This window comes from Calliphora vicina, chromosome 5, assembly GCF_958450345.1.
Source record: "Calliphora vicina chromosome 5, idCalVici1.1, whole genome shotgun sequence".
Taxonomy (NCBI): Eukaryota; Metazoa; Arthropoda; class Insecta; order Diptera; family Calliphoridae; genus Calliphora; species Calliphora vicina.
In genome coordinates this window covers 42760917-42787131 of record NC_088784.1, presented here as the reverse complement: position 1 = coordinate 42787131, position 26215 = coordinate 42760917, and the positions used below count along the sequence as shown (strand labels likewise).

The window sequence follows — 26215 nt, the reverse complement described above, 5'->3', positions numbered from 1 at the left end:
TTTTCCGTTTTTTAAAAAATCGACTTTTCGAAATTTGACTTTTGGTAATTTATAAAAAGTCGACTTTGCGAACTTTCGACTTTTTAGTTAATCGACTTTTTTCCACTATTATCGACTTTTTTCAACTTTTTACCATTTTTTGTAAAAAAATACATGGTTTCTACATTTATTAATGCGCCTTTTGTAATGTTTAGCAATAAAAATTAAATTTATCAAGGCGATAATTGTTAGAAGAATGTTGTAAGAATTTTGCGTAGAAAAAAGGTTTATTTTATAAACAAGGTATATTTAATATACCTTGCTTGCATGTGTAAACGCAACGTAAAGTGCCCTGAAGACGATCAAATAAACCCGTCAATCAGTGCATATGTGTGAGTGTCATATGCTTGAAGCTTTAAAGGAGACGTACAAATAAATACGTCAATCACCATTTGTATTTGGACGAACTTTTCCATTATTACCAAAAATCTCTTGTTAATCAGATACATAATATGAATATTTTTTCCATCCGTACACAGCAAACACAAATGAAATTTGATTGTCAATCACAACAGGAGACGATCAAATAATCAGTCGTCAAATAAAAAAATCAAAACATTTTGATTTTCATCAATCATTGCCGACAACGTGTACGTGCAGCCGGAAAAGAACGACTGCACGCACACAACAATGTGATTGATGTGTTTATTTGATCGTCTCCAGGGCACTTAAGTGCATTAAGGCACAAAGTATAAAAAATTGAGATAGTCGTCGTGTTCTTCTTATGTTTCAGCCTTTTGTATCAGATTTCATGACTTTCGAGAGCAACCGAAGCAGGATTTTTGGAAAATTTATTTCGACAGTTTGACAGACATTGCTATATGTAAACTCAATGTGAATTAATTAATTAAAAGCTCCGATTAATTTCTGATTAAAGCTAATTTATGAAAATCAATAGATCGATCTTTGTCATTCCTAATAAAGGCGAACGCTATGAATATAAACTCACCACGGCATACAAAAAAATTATAACAGTTTTCTTTGGTTTGTTTTCTGGACATCTATTTTGTATGCAACTGTTCAGATGTAATATAAATTAGTGCTGGTAACACTGCGTTCTAGACAAATTTAATAAAAATCGGAGTCGGCAGCTTACCGCATGAGAACGCATAAAGGGGTTTAATTTAAGTGAAATTTATTAATTTTTTGGTGAAAAACGTGTTAATTATATGATACCAATTGAAAAAACTTTAAAAAAGTCATTGTAGATTATTTTGCCTAGCAAAAAGAAAAAAAATAAAAGGTCTTGTACGATATTAACGATTTTTAGTGAAGTAGAAAACCTCCCGACAGAGAAGTTGTGTAACACCAAATTCTTAAAATACAACAAATACATTTGTTCAATCATTGATTGAAAATCAAATAGAATGGCGTTGGAAAATGATAAGAATACAACTAAATCCGATAATACTGGACCAAGTGAGGCCGATAAGAAATCAATAAACGAAAACACCGTTGGACATAAGGGAGACACAAACGCATCAAAAAAGAAAGGTTCGTACATTAAGTTAAGTAAGTTTTAACAGACAGCCAACCCTAGTTGAAAATCCGACAGACAAAATTATGTACTTCACCCCCTACGTTACGGATTGTTTTAGCGACATGGTCAACATTTTAAATTGTACTTTCTATTCCAATTTAACAATTGATTTGCATTTTGAAAAATCGAAATAACAATGATGACCAAGATTTGATATTTGGAAAACAATCACATAACAGCAATTACGTAATTGTTCTTTTAATTTTTCTAATTGCCTCGTGTGTTGTATCAACAACCAAATTTGAGACTATTTTCTATTAGAGATGATTTTTATTTTGTAAATTTTACTTGAACATTGTTATTTTGAACGTCTAATTCTCTACCGGCTACAAACAAAAATTTTTACCTCTAGAAACTTGTCAATTTAACCTACAATGAGCACGTGCTTATCTGTGATTTACACCCTTTTCTAATTGTATTATGTTAAATGCACTTATGTACTGCATGTATTATTTATTAGAATGTTGTTTCAACAATTTTAATGTTATTTATATTTCTGAAAAAAAAAAACATAGCAAGTCTGTTATTTGCTTTTATTAAATTTTTTCTATGTTCACTAAAAAGTTTCTTTGTCATTTTATTTATTGTTAATTTTTGTTATTTTAAACATTATACAAAATTATACGTAATCCAAATTTATCGTATATTAATTATAATTTATTTCCCAATAATAATTAACTACTAGTTTTTTTTTTATGTCATATGCCGTATATCTTGAACATATGATTACGGTACAATTGATCCTCCAATTACTTTGTCAACTATTAAAATCAAAAATATTCTCTAAAAATGAGGGTGAGTTGTAAATTTAATTTAGTACAGAGAAACATTTTACATATATACATCTATATGTAAATTTACAAGTTTTAATATATTTTAAGATAATAATAATTATTACAACAATACACATCCATGTTAATGTTTTTCTTGTTCATATTTTACGATCTTATTATCAGAGTTTTACCGGCACTTCGTTGATTAATTTTGTAATGCTCTGTTTAGATAATAAGTACAAAACCTTTGTATATTTTTCTTTAGTGTGTTTTATATTCTGAACACATGACTGAATTAAAATTAACTGCCTGTAATGTTATTTTTATTAGAAATGTATTAGAATAATAATTTGTATCCTTTTGCTCAAGGTGTATTCAACTGGGTGCCAAAAACATAATGAAGGCGTATTTAACAAGGTGACAGCAGTGGTGAATTGAAATAAATACCGGTGATTGCACTTATTTTTTATATATGGAGTTTGACATAAATGCTTATGGGCGAATATTTTTTATATGTGTAGTTTGACATTTATGCGTTTTATTTCGTTAATCAGCTGTGCTGCCGATGACACCTTATTAAATGCACCTTTGTTAAATACGCCTTGGCCTTGATTATAAGTTTGTGAAATTTTTGTTTTTGCACAATAATATATACAAAAACAAAATTTTAACTTATCACTAAAAAACTAAAATATCATCATTCAACTTCTCTCATTTATTACTTTTTTGTTAGTCAAAACATGTCTGTTGGTATCTCAGCTCAATTTCAGGTACCCTTCATTTCTCATCACTCATTGATATGTGCTTTCTTTAATACTCCTGTAATATATATGTTTGGATAACAATTACTTCTATTGGATAACAATTACTTCATGTGGATTTTACGGAGTTATACCTACCGAACTAATGATATCAATGTGAAACTTGATTTCATTAATTCCCTTCTCAATGATTTTTTGAGTCCTACCTTTAAGGAAAAGTTCTTATATTATGAGGTGTAAAGTGTTAAAATTTTCTAATGAAATTAATAACATAATATCGTTAAGAGATATGGCTTTAAAGAGCTATTTTAATGACAAGAGAGATTTAAGATGGGAAACTTACAAAAAAGACTTCGTAATCTGACTAAGGCAGAATAGAATGTTTAAGGTAAAATAATTTTTAATCTGAGTAGTACCAGTCAGATGTGGAATGTTTTGCGTAGTGATGGTCCGTTAAATTAACGCACTGTGAATTCAGATATTGATGTCAATGGACATTTTATTGCGCAATATAAGAGTTGAATTTAAACCTATGGTTTCTTGGGGAAAATTTCTTAGAAGTTTCCATAGAATGCGTTTTTTCTTCTATACGATTTTTCGTGAAAAAAATCGACCCACCCTAATATACATATATATGTATACAAATTAACTAATAACCTAATAATAATAGTTTAAGCCACATTAGGCAAATATTTCACCAAATAATTGACCAACTGTTTATAGCAAGTAGGCCGATGAATAAATTAAAAACTAAAAAATAATGCTTTTCACGTAAAAAGTGTGGGAGCGTTCGAAAATGCTGTAATATTTTATCACTGCATTTATCATTAAAAAAAGTTATTTCAAATTACTGCTTTTCATTACATAATCGTTTTGAATTCATCACAGCATAAAATAATGGAAGTTATACTTTACAAACGACATCTTAATTACATCCAAAAGTGCCAACACATACTTTTTGCTTATGTGAAATAATATAAACAGCATCTCAGATCTAATGATTTCATTTGTTTTTAAAAATTCTTTAAAGTATGCTTAAAATGCGTTCAAAATACTAAATTTCACGTTTCAGACAATATGTAATATGTATATAAAAATTTATAAACAAAGTGATATTTATAAGGAAATCAAAAACAAAATTTAAAAAATTTTAAAAATTTGTTTTTGTTTTATATACAAAATTTTCAAATTATGAAAGGCAAACCAACGCTTGAATTTTGGTGCGTTTGTTCTGTTAAGAATTTGTATATAAAACAAAAACAAATTTTTCAAATTCTTGAAATTTTGTTTTTGCTTTCCATATAAATATCACTTTGTGACGTGATTTACAAAATTAGGGCCAAAATATTGAACAAATCCATAGTACGCCTGAATTATATTTTTTTAATAAAAATAACTTCTTGCCGGTACAGGCGACCTTATGCTGGACGCACATCTTCAATAGAAGAACTTTAGCACTTTTTTCTACTTAAAAATAACATCTAAATATAGGCATTTTACAGTATCAGAAACGTGGATTATGTGAAGTACAAGTTTGTAAAAAATTAACAAAACTATTTAATATAACAATTGATAGATAGTCTCGATTCCGAGTGAAAAAACTACTATACGTACCAATTGAAATGTGCAAAAGTTTCGGTAGTAGTCATCAAAGGTGTAGTTCTGATGAAGTAAAAGAGGCTCTTGGATCTGAAGTGAAGTTCATTTACAATATAATGAATAAGAACAAGCTTCCTCAACCGCTCTTCAGAGTTGAAATAACCTTTAATTTTTCAAAATTGAAGAAAAAAGGGTTATACTCATCCGATATGTGATTTAATTGTCAATTGTCATTGCTCTAATTGTCAAGAATTTTGTCACACAAACCTAAACCTTGGTTTGTTTGTCTTAGGACGTTTCGCAACATATTTGGGGTCTATTGATAACCGTTCGTTATTTAGTTTTTTGAAACTATTTGATTATTCTCACGAAACAACACATACATATAATATCGGGCATCATTTAAAAGGGCTATTTCAGCCGCATACAACTTCAATATTTGTCATTTTAAGTTTATCCTTAATATTGTGATATTTCATTGAAATGTAAATTAAAATATTTACAAATTAACTTGATTTAATACACTATTTTTAAATCAAGTAAATGTTATCGGACCTCAATTAAACACGGTCAATATGGTTATCAAAATTATTGTTTGGACAATGGAATTTTGCACAATTATGATAGTAAATTTAAGTGGACTCAGTATGGAGGAACTAATTAATATTATTTAAATGTGTACAAAATTCCAATGTCTCGAGCTAAATTAAGAGTTGCCGCAAATCAGTTTTGTAGCGCACTACATTAAAACATATTTTTTAAATTCGTGAAAAAATTATGTCGGCAAGAAGATGCCAATGATTTATTTTTTATTTTTAGCCTCATTTTCATCCATATATCATCATGGAAATAAATACACTATTGAACTGGATTAACTACAAATTTTAATTAATTTTACTCTACCTGTTTACTTGATTGAATGTCCGATAAGACCGGAACTAATACGAATATTGAAAATTTTGCCAAGTTATGAAAACAATCAATTTTACGATTACCCCCATTAACACGATGTCCGGTATATATTAACTTATAATCATGTCTGTTAATTTTTTTTTGTATGAAAACTGTCAGTATAACTTTATGTTAAAACATAAATACATATACATTTTGATAATGGAGGTAACATGTATTTTTCAGACTTCTGAACTTAACTATAAATCTGTGGTCGTATGGAAAAACTACATAACTCCATTTAAACCCGAGAAAAACACACTTAACATTTTAAACATATTTCATGCGCATTAAACAAAACATAATTTTAAATAATGTTAAAGATTTCTGGTTCCATTGAACTCATTTTTAGACATTAAATCCGAAAATCGACAGTTACCTTGTTTTTTCCAAAAAAAAAACTTTTTTAATTTATTTTGATATTTTAAAATATGGAGTTAAATAGTTTTTTCAAATATATATTTTTCTTTTATTCTTATATGTATATCAAAACTAAGCCGAGTTTTTATCTTTTTTTATGTTAAAAATTTGGCAGCCTAATTTGTTCTATTTCGCTGTCTCCGATTTTTTAAAGCGGTTTGTTTATTAAAAAAAATATATAAATATTTTATTCTATATAAGTATTATTAAAATGTTCTTAATAAAATTGTATGATAATTAGGTTAAATTTTATTGAACAATTAATTTCGGTTTCAGGTAAAAATGGAAAGAACGAAAATAAATCTGACGTTTTAGCTAATGGACATGATGACATTAAGAATGCAAAAACCAATGGTGCTGTAGATTCAAATGCCAACGATTTGGAATCGGCGAGCGGCGAGGATAAGAAAAATGACGAAAGTGTTGATAAGAAAAAAGATGCCGCTAAATCAGAAGGAGGTGATGGTAGTGAAGAGAATTACGATGAGGACATAGATTTAGATGCTTTACACGATAGTGGTATAACGGTGCACATTCAAAGTCCTGGTGCAGAACTGCTCTCTGTGCAGTTGTCGAGTATGGAACTCGTACAAGAAATTCACCAGCTATTAATGGATCGTGAAGATACTTGCCACCGCACTTGTTTCTCATTACAGCTAGATGGTGTCACGTTAGATAATTTCGCCGAACTGAAGACCATTGAGGGTCTCAAGCATGGATCCACTATCAAAGTTGTCGAGGAGCCGTACACGATGAGAGAAGCCCGAATTCATGTGCGCCATGTTCGCGATTTATTGAAGAGTATGGATCCAGCCGATGCATACAACGGCGTAGAGTGCAATTCATTGACATTTTTACATACAATTACCCAAGGAGATTTGTTGGAAAAGAAGAAATCTCGTCCAGATTCTGTAGACTGTACTCCGGCAGAATATATAATGCCTGGCGTTAAAGAGGCACCCTTAACACCACTTCAGCCTGGAGTTAATAAGAATTCAAAAGGACCTCAAGCTCTAAAGGTTCTTACTACTTCAGCTTGGAATCCACCACCTGGTCCCCGGAAGTTGCATGGCGATCTTATGTATTTGTATGTTGTTACAATGGAAGATAAACGCTTTCATATTTCGGCATGCCCTAAAGGATTTTACATTAATCAATCGTCCGATGATGTTTTTAACCCAAAACCAGACAATCCCAGTCATCTTAGTCACTCTCTAATTGATTTGTTGTCTCAAATTTCACCCTCTTTCAAACGTGCCTTCCAGCAAATGCAGAAGAAGCGTACATTGCGTCATGCATTCGAGCGTGTTGCCACTCCTTACCAAGTATATCAATGGACTGCACCCCAATTAGAGCACACCATTGACGCAATTCGCGCTGAAGATGCCTTCTCCTCGAAACTGGGGTAAGTTCTAAAAACAATTTATCTATTAACTTAAACACTATATTATCACTTTTCATCACACAGTTATGAAGAACACATTCCTGGTCAAACCCGTGATTGGAACGAAGAATTACAAACAACTCGGGAACTTCCCAGAAAAACGTTACCTGAACGTTTACTACGTGAAAGAGCAATTTTCAAGGTACATGGAGATTTTGTCATTGCTGCCACCAGAGGCGCCATGGCTGTAATTGATGGAAATGTTCTAGCCATTAATCCCGGAGAGGATCCCAAGATGCAAATGTTTATCTGGAATAATATATTCTTTTCACTTGGTTTCGATGTACGTGATCATTACAAGGAGTTGGGTGGAGATGTCGCTGCTTTTGTTGCACCTCGCAACGATTTGCATGGAGTGCGTGTATATAGTGCGGTCGATATTGAGGGACTGTATACGTTGGGAACAGTTGTAGTTGATTATCGAGGATACCGTGTTACAGCTCAATCAATAATTCCGGGCATTTTAGAACGTGAGCAAGAGCAGTCTGTTGTGTATGGAAGCATTGATTTTGGCAAAACCGTCTTATCTCATCCTAAGTATTTGGAGCTGTTACGCAAAGCTGGAAAGCACCTAAAAATTTTGCCACATTCAGTCATTAATGAACGTGATGAACCAGTGGAATTGTGCTCCTCTGTCGAGTGTAAGGGTATAATAGGCAATGATGGACGTCATTACATTTTGGATTTGCTGCGCACCTTCCCACCAGATGTCAATTTCTTAAAGCTCGACATTGAGTTAAGTTCTGAATTGAAAGCAATGGGCTTCCCAATTGAACATAAACACAAGTTATCGTGCTTGCGACAAGAACTTTTGGAGGCCTTCATTGAAGATCGCTATGTTAGTTTTATTCGAAATGCTGCTCAACATTTGCAGCAGCTGAATGCTAATAAGAAATCCGAAGAGAACAATGCTGCAACAGCAGCAATTACAGAAAAGGGCGAAGAAGACACAAAAGAACAGACAAAGGAAGAGGAGGAGAATAAAAAATCTGAGAGTGATAAAAAGGCTACAGATGCTCTAGAGCATGCTTTTGATGCCATCAAAGATGCTCAAACCAATGTAGCTACAGCAGACGAAAAACAGGCTGCAGAAGTTGTTAAACGCGCTTGTGCTGCTGTTGGTTCTCTCAAAGAAAAGGAATTCGATTTCCGCTTCAATCCCGATGTATTTTCTCCTGGTATTCGTCATGTGGATGATCCCAATGGATCGAATTCGTTAACTAAACAGAAGAAATTGGTACAAGAAGCGGCAGAGTTTTTGGTCTTGAAACAAATTCCAGGCTTTATAAAGGAACATATGAATCACACATCGCCACCTATGGATGGCACTAGCATTACAGAAATTTTGCACAGCCATGGTATCAATGTGCGTTATTTGGGTAAGGTTATCACTATGCTCGCTCAAGTGCCCCGCATGGACTATTTGCACAGAATAACCGTGTTAGAATTAATTGTTCGTGCCACAAAACATATTTACTACACCTACATGCAAAATACGGATGCCATGCATTTATCAGCCGCCATTAGCCACTTTTTGAATTGTTTCCTTTCGTCTGGCCCCGTCAATGCTAATACATCTTCCGATGAACTGCAAAGGACCAATAATAACAGCAATAAGCGCGGAAAAAACAAGAACAAGAATGGAGGTAAAAACAATCAGAAAAATGGTGTTCAAGTAGGAAGTGAAAACAACGACTGGGCACTGATAACACACAAGTCTTTGTGGCAACAGATTAAAAAAGAATCTAAATCATATTGGGATTACGATCTAGGTTGTGATTCTATTGAGAGTGCGGTCGAGAAATTCGGATTCCAACGCGTGAGCATTTTACGTGCCTTCTGTCTAAAAGTTGGCATTCAGATTCTGTTGCGTGAATACAACTTTGAGTCGCGCAACAAACCAACCTTTGGTGATGAAGATATTCTAAATGTCTTCCCCATCGTGAAGCACATTAGCCCGCGGGCATCCGACGCATACAATTTCTACACCACTGGCCAGTCGAAAATTCAACAAGGCTTGTTCAAAGAAGGCTACGAACTGATTAGTGAAGCCTTGAATTTGTTGAACAATGTATTTGGTGCTATGCATTTTGAGAATGGCTCTTGCCTCAGAATGTTGGCACGTCTTAGCTATTTGCTAGGTGATGCTCAGGAAGCCTTGGCCATTCAGCAACGTGCAGTAATCATGAGTGAAAGGGTAAATGGTATAGATCACCCATGCACTATATTGGAATATGTGAGTAGGATGTTTTATGAATCAACCATATGAATCAATCTAATTGTGTTTCCCTTCTTCCAGACTCATCTATCACTATACTGTTTCGCCAACGGACAAATCAGTACATCGTTGAAGTTGTTGTATCGTGCAAGATACTTAATGGTGCTCATTTGTGGCGAAGACCATCCTGAGGTAGCTTTAATTGATGTAAGTAACGAAACAAAATAAAACATAAAGTCGTCATTAATTAATTGCAAATGTTTTTTATTTACATTTTAGAGCAATATCAGTTTAATTTTGCACGCAGTTGGTGAATACGAGTTGTCTCTTCGTTTTATTGAACATGCATTGAAATTGAATTTGAAATATTTTGGCAACAAGTCTATGAATGTTGCCGTCAGCTACCACTTGGTAGCACGAACTCAATCCTGCATGGGAGATTTCCGCTCTGCTTTAAACAACGAAAAAGAAACCTATTCCATATACAAATCCCAAGTAAGTTTTCACTTTTAACTACATATTTCGTACATATTTACTTATTTGTGATATTTGCTTATGTTTTGCAGTTGGGAGAAACTCATGAAAAGACCCGCGAATCTGCCGAGTGCCTTCGTTTGCTTACCCAACAAGCTGTTCTCTTGCAACGTAAAATGAACGACATATATTCAAATGGAAAACTAACAACTGGACTGCCTCCCATTCATATACAACCGCCAACAATGGGTTCTGTATTGGATATGCTGAATACGATTAATGGTATTCTATTTGTCCAAATCAGGTAAATAGACAATTTCAGCTCAGTCACTAATCGAATCTAATCTAAGCAAACTTATTATCTTTTACACAGTCAAAAAGATATTGCCAAAGTTAAAACTGAAATTGAAAAGCATTTGAAAACCACAAATGAAGTAAATGAAACAACTGAAACGCTTAAAAAGCTGGCCATTAATAATAGTACGGATGAGACTGAAGTTGCTAAAACAGAGCAACAGATCAATGGCAACGAACCTTCATCCAGCAGCTGCAATGGAGAAAAGGTTGCAGTGAAGGAATCCTCTACAACAAGTTGAATTCATTTTAATGCAACTTTTAAATCCAAAATACACCAAGTAATCATTACAAAACAATAACAAACAATAATATTAAAAAAAAATCGAAATTTGGATATTACAAGAGGACGCAGAAGCGTAATGTGTTTTAATGTGTTATCATCACAAACAAACACAATAATAATAAAGTATCATTGTTAGACAACTTCATTTTGTTTTTTGTTATCATCATCGCCATTTTAACTGATACTGTTTTATTTTTCTTTTAACTTTTTTTTTTTAATTTGGAAAACAACAACTGAAAAATAGAGCTTATTGCTCTTACATACTATGTTATAGATCCCTGTTTGAAAGCAAATCACTTTTAAATATAAATCAATCAATCATATTTGTTTTCTTTTTTATATTATTATAATTATAATCACTGTTATTTTTAGCTTCTTTAGATTTAATATTAAAAACATCGCAATTTGTTGAACAAAATTAAAATGAAAAAAAACTATGTAGAACGAACTGAACACATTAAGATTCAAAAGATAGCAAGAAGCATAATGTTGTTCGCGTACTTCTATGTATAAGGTATTTCAAAATTTTTTATACTTTGAAATTAATACAAAATAAAATAAAAATAGGAAATAGTTTATTATTACTATCCAATGAAATAAACACCTACACACATTTATATTTGTATGTAGTTTTTGATAAAATAAATCAACATATACATATTTTTTATTGGTTTTATTTAAATTTCGTTGTATTTTATATTAACTATATTAAAAAAAGTATGGAATACACATCTGACCCATTTTGTATTTATGAGCAATGATTTGATTGTATTTTCATTTAATTTACCACACAAAAAACAAATATTTACAAATCATTCATACATACTATATGCATAACAAATAAATACAATAAAATTAAATTGAAGAAAATTAAAAAGAAAGCTATATTAATAATACTTGACAATAATTTAACCGGCTGCATCGCTATCGTACGCATAACAGTTTTTTTGTAATATATTAAAATTACATATATTGTTACATTAATAAGCAAATGTGTAAAGTAACTTTTTATCAGCGTTATCAATTTAACCATTTTGTGGCTAAATTGAACCTTTTTCAACCTTATTAAGCCAGTAAAAAATTAATATTATGACAAAAATTAACTAAATTAGTTGAACCAGTAAACATGCATAATATTCAAACAGATACAAATCGTCTGTACCTTCAATACATTTTTCGCAATTGCTCTAGTTTTCAAATTATATCTTTGAATTTGTGTTCGATTTTTTTATTATTTGCAACAAGGACTCAATCAAATTCCAAGTATTCTTGGCTGCGGCGAATTTTTAGAAAATACCCATTATTATAATTATTAAAATATTCTCCCCCGATTCGGCACAGCCAAATAAGATTTTAACTCGGTTTTTGTAAAAAATGTATGTATTTTTTTTTCAGGGAAATAACTGTTATAACCAATATTGGAAAAAATCCGGAATGATTATTTATGAAGAATTTTTAAAAAATGGTGTCTGAATAACAGTTAAAAATAACCAATATTCATGCATGTCACAAAATTCCATTCCGATCGAAAGTGGAATTAATTCCGTATTTTTCTTCAGAAAAAGTAAAACGAAAATTTCTTTCGGAATTAAACCACTTTCCGTTTTCAAAGTGGAATAGACATTTCTTATTTGAGATTATGGCATTCGATATCGACCAAGAAATTTAGTACATTTTATCATACAGGCCTGTCACAGAATTCCATTCCGATCGAAAGTGGAATTAATTCCGCATTTTGCTTCTTCAGAAAAAGTAAAACGAAAATTTCTTTCGGAATGAAACCACTTTCAGTTTTCAAAGTGGAATTGATATTTCTTTGTAATTATTTATTTATCTAAAATTTTTGATCAGTTTCTGTACCAAAAATTTCACTTTTGTTTTAAAATTAGAAACGTTGTCAAATTAAAATCGAAAATATAGAATTATTAAATATTTTTTGAATTAATAAGTTTCACGGAATCTGAAGAACCTAAAACGAAATCGATCGGAATAAAAACTACGGAACTGAAACCATTCCGAACAAAATGTGTGACAGGCCTGATTATTTCGATATCGAAATCATTTTTCGATACGATAGCTCATTCGATCTCGAATGCGGTAATTTGGCCCCTGATCAATATATTAATAAAGTTAAACAAAAATCGATGAGTTTTTTTATCTTTTGGCTGATGCTGACCCAACGGTACCAGGTCCCTTTCGGATACTTGCAGGTTCCTTTCGATACCTAAAGTCCTTATTTTCAATATTTCATAAAAAACGATTTAAAGTCCTGGTCCACAAGGGGTTAATATAAAAAACGCAGTCAAATTAAATTCAGAAATACAGAATTATTAAATATTTTTGGAATTACTAAATTACACGGAAGATCCTAAAACGAAATCGATCGAAATAAAAACTACGGAATTGAAACTATTCCGAACAAAATGTGTGACAGGCCTGATTATTTTGGTCTTTGATAAACATTATAAAAATATTTTTATATTTTTGGTCTTCAATAACCATTATGAATGATTTTTATTTTTATTGGTCTTTGATAACCATTATAAACGATTTTTATTTTTTTTTGGTCTTCTGTAAACATTATGAAAGATTTTTTCAGGTTTTCCATAATCATTATAAGTAAAGAAAAAGGTTCATGGTCGCATGGACATGGTTTTCTTGCATTTATAAATAGACGATGAAAGAATTTATCAAGAATATTTATGATAAAATGTACAATATGTGGGAGCTATGACTAATTAACACTGTGCTAGTTGAAAAAACTGTCAAGTGGGCCACTCGGCGGGTAACCGTGTTTTAGGTTAGCTCTTGTTTTCAAGATATACCGTTATTTCGAAAATGGAGGAGGTTGCACCACATATATTCGCGTAACTCAAAAATGGTTTAGCTTATTGAATAAACTCAAAAAACCGAAATTCTGCAATAAAGTTACCTTTAAGTAAGACTCAAACTTGTTTTAATCTGCGCATCTGGTTTCTACCCTAAATCATGGAAAATATCAGAAATAATTATGATACCTAAGCCAGGTAAGGACGCTACCCAAGTGTCATCTTATCGCCCGATAAGCCTGCTTTCAATTTTATCAAAGCTATTTTTTTTAACTTTTTATTTATTTATTGAATCTGCCTATATCATTAGGCCTAACAATAAGTGTTTTAATCTTATAGCTAAAATTAAAACTATTTGCTATCTAAAGAGAGCATTTCTTGATGCATGGACCTCATCTTAGCGGGGTGGTAGATCTCCTCTACAAAGCCTTGATCTGGTTTGGCTCTGTGCAAGAAGCCGAGCATTCGGATTTGGGTGGGATTGCCGTTTCAGTATATATTTATCGCAGACTTTCTTAATCTCATCCTTCACTAGTTGCACTTCCAAGTCCCTGTGGATGTTTTCGTTTCTTATGTACCATGGTGCACCCGTCATGGTCCTAAGAATTTTCGACTGGGCCCTCTGTATAAGCTCAATACTGGAATTACTTGAGGTTGCCCACAATTGGATACCATATGTCCAAATTGGTTTTAAAATTTTATACAGGGTGACTTTATAGTCCAGGCTTAACTATAATTGGTCACTTATTAACCAGTGAGGGCTAGATGCTTTTAACTTCATGTGAAGTCTCTTGGTTTCTATATGAAGGCGCCAAGTAAGTATTCTATGTATGTAACATAATCAGACTGAGGTATATTAACATTGTTAAGTGTGACAGGTGAACAGCATCCCCTCCTCGCTGTGAACGTAACATGTTTGCTTTTTAACTCATTTACACGTATTCTCCATTTGTTTAGCCATGTTTCCACACATCTTAAGTAGCCATCGAGTATACTAGATGCTATATATGGGTTTTCATGCGAGCTAATAATTGCGGTGTCATCAGCAAATGTATAAATAGTCAATTCATCGCTCGTAGGCAAATCAGAGGTGTAAATCAAATAGAGGGTAGGTCCAAGAACACTTCCTTGTGGTACTCCTGCTCCAATCCTATATTATCTTGTCACGTAATCGTTGTACTTAACTGTAAATATACGGTCCGATATATAAGATTCCAATAGTTTATGAGTAGATGGTGGCAGCAAACATTTTATTTTATATACCAGGCCTTTGTGCCATACTTTGTCGAAGGCTTGAGCGACATCCAAAAATATAGCTGAACAATATTTCTTTAATTCAAAGGATTTTCTTATCTCTCCGGTTATACGATTAACTTGTTCGATTGTTCCGTGGCGTTGCCGGAAACCAAATTGATGAACTGGGATTATATTTTTCTCATTTAAAAATGGTATGATTTTCTTTTGCAACACTTTTTCTAACAGTTTCGATAAGCAAGGAAGCAAGCTTATTGGTCTATAGGAGGATGGTACGGCCAAGTCTTTACATGAGAAGTTTTCCAATTTGTCGGAAAAACTCCACGTTTAAAGATCGCATTAAATATTCTAGACAGCACAATTATTGCCACACTCGGTCATAGTACACACTTAATCATAGTAGGTGTAACAGAATAATTTCCAGGTGATTTTTTTAATATTATATTATCCTTGATTACTTCGTTAATGTCTTCTGGGCTTATATCTAATATGTCATCATTAGATAATGTTGACACAGGTGACTCTTCAAGTTCAAAAACAGTTGTTGGCGAGTTTGGTTGAAAGACTGTTCTTAAGTGATCGGCAAATATTTTAGCCTTTTCCTCCATGCTGCGAGTCCAGGTACCGTCAGCTTTCCATAAAGGGATTTGCCTCTCTACCGGTTGCTTGATATTTTTCGTTGCTTTCCAAAGGGAAAAATTTGTGTGTTTGGTATTTGTCAAACTTTAAATGTAATTTCTATTTCTGCGATCCTCTTGAAGGGATTTTTACTAGCAGCAGACAGCCTCTGCTTTGCAGCAGGTGATCTATTTTGTTGCCATTCTGTTCTGAGTTTTCTCTTTTCTTAAAGAAGTCGTTCAATATCTGAGTTGGACATGTGTATATCAGTTTTAGGAAATATTTGACTCTTTGACTGATTTAGAGCCGATACAATTAATGACGTAAAGTCATTGACACTTTTATATACATCTTCCTCACACTGAATACAAAGATCTGTGTGGATATGACTGCTTATATATTTTTGTATATTTAAGCCAATTTGTTTTAAAGTAATATGTAATATGAAATTTTTTAATGTTAGTCCTCCCGTAATAAGATACTACATATAATTGGGGAATGATCAGAAGATAAATCATATGTCATTTCTGTAGATATTGAATTTCGATTAATATTTTTTGTTATGGCAATGTCTATGAGATTAGGAATTTTTTTAGGATCAACAGGCCAGTATGTTGGTTGTCCAGGGGACACAAAATCCAGGCCATTTTTGTGATCAACTAATGCTTTATAAAGCTGTCTACCTCTGGGATTCATTAGTCGAGAGCCCCAGTAAGTGTGTTTGGCATTATAGTTGCCACATGCCAGAAAGCGAAATCCTATCGTGCTAAAGAATTCTTCAAACTTCTCCATGGTCATTGAAAAGCGTGGTGGGCAATAGATCGCGCTTATATTTAAATCTCCAGCAAAGCTTTCCAGATGAATGGATGTTGCCTGCATATAGTCTTTTGAGAATTCGTCTAGGGGATAATGTTATAAACGATTTCTAATTAAAATACCAATGCCACCATGTGCTTTACAGTACAGTAGAATGTATAACCCGAAATATAAAAGTTATACCTATTGGTAAGTGAGTTTCCGAAACCAATAGCATGTCGATGTTTTATTCTGTATGAAGTAGGATACCTCTGATTTATGTTGGTTTAAACCGTTTGCATTCCAGAAACATAGTCTCAAATAACTAATTTTTTTGTTAAGAGGATTTGTATCATTTTGTTCTGCGCTCTTAAAAGCTCTTGTATTGTGGATAGGGGATATGTTTTAAACGATTTCTAATTAAAATACCAGTGCCACCATGTGCCTTACCATCAGAATGAATTGTACAGTAGAATGTATAACCCGAAATATAAAAGTTATACCTATTGGTAAGATGAGTTTCCGAAACCAATAGCATGTCGATGTTTTTATTCTGCATGAAGTGGGATACCTCTGATTTGTGTTGGTTTAAAGTTTGCATTTGCGACATTTTCTTCTGAGACCATTCTTTAGGATATCACATTGTGATGAAGAATGAAGGTCTCCGCATGCCGTGTGTTCGCAAGGTACAATAATTTTTAGTATGTCCAAACTCTTGACAATTGCTACATTGAACAGGACGATTTCTTTTAAAAGGCTCCTCAATAGTTTCATTTCCCCTCAATTTATTTTTTTCTGGCTCCAACTCGACTCTAAATATTGGCTGATGAAGTTTACCTTTGTTAAATATATTAACTACAGCTCTTATTTCGTAGCCCAATTCTTGCAGGGCCTCCTTGGTATCATTAGTCTCAACACTGGACTCTATGCCTTTAATGCAGTGATGTTTATCCCATACAACAATTGTTTTAAAAATTTAAACACATTTGTTACGCTCTTTTAAAGAGCATAATATATGTCTCATGTTTTCAGAAATTCAATAAGTATTGTTGTTGGTTGGTTTTTGGATGGAGCATAGCAAACACACGCGTTTCAATTATAATCAGCGTTGCCACTCATAAAATATTTTTTTTTTTAAACAAGTAAGAGTGCTATATTCGGCTGTGCCGAATCTTATATACCCTTCACCAAATTATACTTCAAAATTTTAAATATTTTTAGGTAAACAAAATTTAATTTTGTTTCCAGTTGTTTTTTGAATTTTTTGAAAAAAAAAAATTTTTCGATTGTTATTTTAAATTTATTTTTTTTTTTTTAAATTTAAAATTTTTTTTTTTTAAATTTAAAAAATTTTTTTTTTTTTAAATTTAAAAAATTTTTTTTTTTAAATTTTAAAATTTTTTTTTTTTTTTAAAATTTTTTTTTTTAAAAAAAAAAAAATTCGGGTTCAAAATTTTTTTCCCGATTTTGACCCATTGTAGGTCCAACTTACTATGGTCTTATATACGTCGTTGCAAATGTCTTTGAAATATCTATCATTAGATATCCATATTGTCTATATTAATGTCTTAGTAATCCAGATATATGTAAAAAATAGGTCAAAAATAGAGGTTGTGTTGGTTTTTTCCTCATATCTCAGCCATTTGTGGACCGATTTTGCTGATTTTAAATAGCAAAATTCTCGAAAGCATGTCTGACCGAATTATTGAAGATTTGGATCCCGAAGATATCTGGGGTCTTAAGAAAACTGATTTCAACAGACAGACAGACGGACAGACAGACAGACAGACAGACAGACGGACATGGCTTAATCGACTCCGCTATCTATAAGGATCCAGAATATATATACTTTATAGGGTCGGAAATGAAAAATGTAGAAATTACAAACGGAATGACAAACTTATATATACCCTTCTCACGAAGCTGAAGGGTATAATAACCGTACAAAATTCCAAAGTAATTAAGATTTAAACAATTATTTTGAGTAAAAATATATATATGGTTATAATTAATTATGTACCTGTTATTAATTTCGCAGAGAACTATAAATATGTTCTTCAGGATTCCATACAAGCATTCCACTTCAATAACGACCAAGCAACTATATTCACAGTAGTTATTTACTACATGAAAGAAGAAAACCTGGAACACAAAAGTATGGCAATCATATCCGACGATTTAAAACATGACACCGTTGCAGTTTATGAGTACCAGAAGATAATACTAAATTATCTAAAATCAAAATTTACAGTAGAAAAGGTATACTACGTTTCGGACGGAGCTCGTCAACATTTTAAAAACAAAAGTAGCTTCGCAAATCTTACAGCTCATGAAAAAGATTTTGGAATGCCAACTGAGTGGCATTTTCATCCTACTGCTCATGGTAAAGGAGCATGTGATGGTATTGGAGCAAACCTCAAAAGAAATGCAGCGAAGTATAGCCTCCAGTGCTCTCATCAAGATCGCATCTTAGATGCGACTGCTTTATTCCATTGGGCAAAGAATTATTGTAAAGAAACTAAAATAGTTTTTAGTAGCAAAGAGGATCATGAGGAAACATTGAAAACACTAAAGAGCAGATTCGATGCTGCGGTAACAATCGATGGCACTGCTCAATACCATGAATTCATACCGCTTGTCGATGGAAGACTCAAATTAAAAAAGTTTTCTGCATCTACTCAATGCGATTTCTTTCCAAAGCCAAAAAAGAAGCCAGCAGCGAAATCAGTAGCTGAATCTAATAACGCCAAGAAAGGATTGACAAAAAAAAGCAGCTAATAAAGGTGACAAATAAGGAGGATAAAAGTATGGATATTTGAAAATTTAAAAACTTCATAAATTAAGTGTAAAAATAGTTATTATATAAATTGATCTATTGTGATTAAGATTAAATTTTACTAAATTATTCATCTTTTTATTATTATTATTATTATTATTATTATTATTATTATTATTATTATTATTATTATTATTATTATTATTATTATATATTAAATTAATTATTATTACAAATAAATAACAAAATTAAATTATTCAACATTTCCATAGAAAAAAAGTGATTTTTATTCCTGAGGTTAACATATTATGGGTATTACAGTATCGAGGCTATGAAATTTTAGTTGGGTATGTTACATACCATCGGAAAGGCTAGTTTCTCTGCGTAAGTTTAATTTTTAAGGTTTATACACAAATATGAAAAAAATTAAAATAGTGCAAATTTAAAAACCTTTGTCTTGAGTTACAAAACATTTATTTTGATAGATATCCCACTCGCATCCCACTAAGCGACCAAAAAGGGTTTAAAGGAAAAGACCTAAGCTTTCTTTTGAGAAAAAAAAATTAATAAAAAAAGAGTCCATTTTGAAAAAAAAAGTCAAAAAGGTTTTTGATTTTTCAAAAAAAAGTAAAAAATTGTATGTCTTGAGTTACAAAACATTTTTTTATAGATATCCCACTCGCATCCCACTAAGCGACAAAAAGGCTGTTAAAGGAAAACACATAAGCTTTCTTCTGAGCAAAAAAAAATTAAAAAATGGGTCCATTTTTTTAAAAAAAGTCAACAAAGTTTTTGATTTTGCAAAAAAATTCAAAAATTTTAAATCTTGAGTTACAAAATATTTTTTTTGATAGATATCCCACTCTCATCCCACTAAGCGACCATATAGGTCGCTTAGGAAAAGACCTAAGCTTTCTTAAAAAAATAAAAAAAAAAATAAAAAGGGCCCATTTTGAAAAAAAAGTCAAAAATATTTTTGATTTAAAAAAAAAAAAATCAAAAATATTTTATTAAATTTTTTTAATTTTTTTTTTCGAAAGATTGCATAAATAGCTATCTAAACTATTTGGGACACATTTTGATAAGAACAATAGGTAATAAGTTATACGGATAAAAAAAAACACCTGTTTGGCCAAAATGTCAAATTTTGACCTCCTATAACTCAGAGAGTTCTTGACCGATCTTGTTGAAAAATGGTGTCCGAATTACTATCCAATAGAACTAACATTGGTTTCATCGCGATCGGAAGACATCGATTTCAAAAGTTGGTTCACTTGACGTGAAATGCCCCATATATATGGTTATAATTAATTATGTACTTATTATTAATTTACATCAATATGGTTATCAAAAACTTCTCTTAATTAAGTAAAAAAAATATATTTTTTTAAGCACTCATTTGATTTACATTTTTTATTATATTAGCAACACTATTTCTGCTTTGTAGTTGACAGAAATAGAAATTAGTTTAATTCGGCTACAGCGGCAAAAGCAATCGTGTGGTCGTGTAGCTGTGCTGTCGTCAAAAGAATCGTCTTCATATAAACGTGTGTATTCTAATTTTGACAGATTGTAGTTGGTAGCCTGTTGTCTTCAATGTGTTCCATGCATAAAGCGAAGAAAAGTAAATTTTGCACGGGGTGATCCATATACCACCCGGATATTGCACTTACAAACCAAACAACAAATGTGCAATTTTGCTTGTTGGTTTTCAGTAATTGTTGTTCAGTTTGTTCTGTAAATTTTACAGTTAGGTACCTTAATATTTTTGAGTTTTATACGTTTTTTTTATTATACCACTAAGAAAACACAAACTATTATTTTTTATGCCGTCTTTTTTAACCGTTAATCGGTTAACCGATTAATTTTTGTCGGTTAACTGTTCGAATAATTCAAAATTGGCGATTTTAAAATAACAAATAAACCGATTAAGTTGTGTCGATTAACCGAAATTTATTATTTTTGCACTATTTTGTATTTATTTTTCCATTTTAATTCAAATGTCAAAGTAATATTACATATTTGTTCGAACATCCAAGAATCATGTTTAAGGTATTTATAGACGGCAATACTGAGTATTAATATTTGTCAAAAACTCAAGTATCATACTACAATTTCATCGTCAAAACAAAATTTGATTAGATTTTCAAAAAATACAAATGATTTTGATTTACGGTCGGTATTCAAAATTTGTTTAAACAACTTTTTATTTTCATATGTATCGGATATCGCACTTGATCAACAAGAGGGTATTAACTCAAAATTCTTAAAATTTCACTTTTTGCAAGAAATCAATTACATAACAACATTAATATCTATCTACTGTAAAAGTTTCGACGTATTCCGATTACTCTATCATCTATCATCGAAAACCACATTTTAGACGATTTTGGTGATAATGTAGTGACTACTTTTATATCAACAAAAAGGTATTATTTTGAGTTAATACAAAAGTTGAAATAGAAATATCGTATATTTTTATAAAAAAGGTATTATTATGATTTGAGCCTTTATTCAAGTTAAAAATAATCAAATTGTTTTATTTAAATTTGGTTGTATTTTGAGTTGATACTTTTTTGTTGATAAAATTTGTTTTACTTTATGATTTTAATTCGAAATGTGACTCTTTTTAGAAAAAAATTTTACACATTTTTTCAGAAAAATGGTATTAGCTCAAAAAATATATTTTTTTTTGCAATAATTGGAAAAATTTAAGAGAAAAACAATGAAAACATATTTTCAAATGGAATTTGCTTACTATGATGTATTTGGATTTTCAAATTCTAAATATTTGTAATACTATCGTATAAACAAGAAATGTTTTTTCGAAACGATTTCTTGACATTCCGAATGATTTCAATAATATTTTCAATTTGAAAAGTGTTAATACTCAGTATTGCCGTCTATAACTACCTTAATGAGTATAAAAACTGATTTTAATGATCTTTTAATTTACATGTATTTGTCGGTTGAGAACATGATAATAGACGAAACTGGAGACACTACGGAAATAAGTTTTTATCATAAATTATCGAAATTAGTAAAAGTATTTCTAAAAAATCCAAAAAGGACTTCAATGGTATAATGGAGATTTTATGTGCTTAGAAAAAAACTAAAAAAAAAATAACTGAGATATTGGATATTCTTTACCATGCCTTACTTTCTATTTCACTAACATCTACAAACAGCGAGAGAGTTTTTTCCAATTCGAGTTTTATTAAAACTAAAGAAAATTAATTACTTTTTGGTTGAATTGCTATGTTTTGTCTATTTTGTATTTAAGTACAGAAAATTCGTGGATATATTTTCAGTTTAAAATTTAAATATAAATTATTCGGTTAATCGATTAATTTAAAATTAACCGATTATTAACCGATTAAATCTTAACCCCGATTAATTATTTGTCGATTAACCGATTAAACCAGCAACCCGATTAATTGAATACCCTAATATTTATGTATTTTTACAAAGTTTTTAAATATTTATAATACAATATCTTTTGTTCTACAGACGAGATATGTATGTATATTATTTGCGATGATTCGCTTTGAAAATTTGTATTTAATTTGTTCATAGTTTTTAAGTATATATACTAAAAAATGTGAATAAATTTTTGTAATTGTGAACAATCCAAAAAGGGTAAAAAATCGGAAAAAGTAGCAGATTTAGTTCATTTTAGGAAAGGTACACAAAAAGTGTCACAAGAGCGTGCTCTCTCAGCTGGTTTGGCGGTTAAATAATTTTTGTTGTAGCTGGGGTCATTTTTTGTTTGTTTTGATCACTCTCCCCGTTAAGAAATATGTGGGCATTTCTGCCGTTCATACTGAGCCTCCTCTCATCATGAGAATTCATGTGCTCTTTTAAAACAAACAAAAGGAATTAACACTTTTTATTTTTTTTAAACCAGTTGTTTTTCTTTTTTTTAAACAAAATTGCTCTTGCAAATTTTTGTATTTATCACTAGACACAAATATAATTTCAAAGCGTCCAATCGCTAATTTTTAAAATTTTTATTTGCACTAAAAAACAATAAAATTTTAATAAAATCGCGGTGCGAATAAAATACACGTCTGTTTGTAGAGAAAACAAACAAACTCAAAGCTATTTGAGAAAGTATTTTTAAACGCATTGAACCCATATATAAAAGACCACCACATCATTCCCGTTCATCAGTTTGGATTCCGTAAGGATCATGACACCATAGAACAGTTTCATCGCATAGTCACTCTTATCAGAAAGGCTTTTGAGGACAAACATTATTGCTCATCACTCTTCATAGACATTTCTCAAGCCTTTGATAAAGTCTGGCATGATGGGCTTTTATATAAAATAGGCCCAAAGTACCCACAAGTTACTTCGGAATTATTTATTAGATCGTTCATTTGTAGTAAAGTATAAAGACCACACCTCTGACTCAAGAAAAATCGCAGCAGGAGTTCCCCAAGGCAGTATACTTGGTCCTCTCACGTATATAATTTTTTTTACGAAATTATTATTTTAAAAAAATGTGTTAGTAAATTTATTAATTTTTATAACGAAATTTGTTTAAATAAATTCATTAAAGGATTAATTGAAAAATAAAGATTATAATTCATATACATAAATATGTGCATATATGTATTCAATTTGTACATTATTAAGAACAATATATATACATATTAAATATTGAATTACATTTATGAATTGTGGTAATTATAAACACAATTTTTGTCAGTCGTTAAATACAAATTTAGTTTACATTTGGTACTGTACATCCGAGTTTGTCCTACGCTGCCAGGATACTTGCATCTTCCCTTCTTATCCATTGTTGGCCAGTGGTATATTTTGTCCATTCCAGTGTCCTGTGGTGTTGTAGTATGAGCTTCTTGAATATATGTTTAAATACGTGGACGACCGACCTCTTTGATGGGGTTGTTGGGTATTAAAGGAGAAAAGGGCATCAGCAATTTCCATTTTAAAATCTATTAAACTCATAGCTTTAAATCCTGCTTTGTTTTTACTGATTCATTTATATAATTGCCAGCAGTTGACAGCTGTCATATCCGAAATGTAATAAAATACTCTGTTTGTCCTTTTTCGACTTTTCATATGTATTTTGTACTGACCCATTGCGTTATCCATTAAATCGACCCCTCCCATGTGGAAATTGTAGTCCTTAATAATTTGAGGGCATGAAATTATCTTATGCGTTCTTTCCTTTTTATCAAATCTTTTTACAGTTGGTGATTACAATGTATTATTTCCTACGCATTCTGATATTGCTTTTGTGTCAACATAACTTGAGATTAAATTGACAATTCGGTTATCTTTCAATGACAGTGAAGCTACCTCAATTACATGTATATGTGCCACTTAATCACCGCCAGTTCCACGATACAATTTTAGCATTACCTTTTCATCAGGACGTTTGCAGTTTTTTATTCTATTTCGGCGAATAGAACAGACAGGATACCCTGAGTTCGCAAAAATACACTAAGTGCCATTAGTGTAATAATTGTGAAAATAAACTATGTAGTTTTGATAACGGGGTACTTCTCGTAGCAATCGTATCACTATATTTGCGGATGATTGAAGATCCCTGTGCTGGAACATCTGGATTGCCATCACATAAAATTGAAGTGTTATGTAAATTTATATTAGCAAGTGAAGAAGAAGGTTCAGATTCAAGTAAATCTAAGTGACTTGATTCCGCTTCAGTCAAATCTCCCGTATTTGTATCATCATTGATCATGTTGAGAATGTAGTCCTGAACGGATAAATTGAGGTCAATATCACTCTGATTCATATCTTTTTCATCTGCAATAAGCTGCATACGACCTTTCTTTTCATTTAACATGTCACCTCACAATTATCGCTTTCGTTCTGTATGTCATCAATGCTGTCGTCACTTATGCCTTCGCCATTACAAAGTAATTTACAAACGTCATCGTCGGTCATTATTTTTCTACCATCTTTATTAAAATGTTTCAATACGGCAATGAATTACATTAAAAACTTCATTATATAATATCTTGTAAAAACAATATAAAAGCATTCCAGTATACACTAAGTGTCAATCCTTCTCTTTCAAAGATAAAAGCATAAATGGAAATACACAACTAGTCAGTAAAATATAAGAGTGTAAGGAAAATTAAACTTTTGCTACTAGTGCCCAATGTATCTTAAAATATACAACCGATTAATACTGTCCAGGGAAGATTATGGCCTGTTATATAATAAACAATATAAAATAGACTTTAACCTATTTTAATCGAAACTGAATATGTGGTAATTTTTTGAATAGTTGTATCTTTAAAGATACCTGGGGCATTAAAGGGTTAAAGAACTCGAAAAATGGCTAAACAAATGGAGGATAAAAGTTAATCCAACAAAGTGCGCACATGTTACTTTCACCTTGAGAAAGGGAAACTGTCCCAAACTGAAGATAAATAACATCGATATCCCCGAGCAAAATCATATTAAATATCTTGGTATACACCTTGACCGTCGCCTTACCTGGTCTCAACATATTGAATCGAAATCCACACAACTTAAACTTAAAACATTACAGCTCCAGTGGCTCCTTTGTTCCCATTCTGCTCTCAACCTAAACTACAAAGTTATACTCTACAAAGCTATTATTAAGCCAATATGGAGCAATGGTATCTAAAAACAATCTAATATAGAAAAATTACAAAGACGACAAAATAAAATATTGCGACTAATTACTGGTGACCCGTGGTAAATTAGTAACACGAATATTTATAAGAACCTTAATATTCCATTTGTTCGCGACGAAATAAAAACCGTATGCTCCAGATATGTACGAAAACTGGCAACTACATCCAAATCCTCTTGCACAGGATCTACTCTATTACAATGGACATACTCGATTTAATTTGTTAAAAGATACATATATTGGAAACATATATTGGAAAATACAGACTTTGATAGCGATGACAAATACATTGGAAGATACAGCGGATGTATTGATACAGATGTTTATTGTGCAAGCCTCAAAGTATTTTTCAGCATCCGAAGAAATAATAACACAAAAAACACTCATAATGTAGGATTCTTAGATTTTGGGGAAATTGAAAGTAAGT

General features: G+C 31.4%; 1 protein-coding gene across 1 annotated transcript; it reads left to right on the top strand.

Moving 5' to 3' along the window:
- Positions 1 to 1112: 1112 nt before the first annotated feature.
- On the top strand, positions 1113 to 11519 carry clu (clustered mitochondria protein homolog). The gene is made up of 7 exons (XM_065514451.1): positions 1113 to 1533; positions 6360 to 7488; positions 7552 to 9763; positions 9827 to 9952; positions 10025 to 10240; positions 10312 to 10523; positions 10593 to 11519. Exons 1-7 carry the CDS (start codon positions 1407 to 1409, stop codon positions 10813 to 10815), a joined length of 4245 nt encoding a protein of 1414 aa, XP_065370523.1. The 5' UTR covers positions 1113 to 1406; the 3' UTR covers positions 10816 to 11519.
- The last annotated feature ends 14696 nt before the right edge of the window (positions 11520 to 26215 follow it).

Excerpts from the sequence above, each read along its gene's own strand:
- clu (XM_065514451.1), top strand. The coding sequence starts at position 1,407 with ATGGCGTTGGAAAATGATAAGAATACAACTAAATCCGATAATACTGGA. Across the intron at positions 7,489-7,551 it reads GCCTTCTCCTCGAAACTGGG|TTATGAAGAACACATTCCTG; the intron begins GTAAGTTCTAAA and ends TTCATCACACAG. Across the intron at positions 10,241-10,311 it reads ATTCCATATACAAATCCCAA|TTGGGAGAAACTCATGAAAA; the intron begins GTAAGTTTTCAC and ends TATGTTTTGCAG.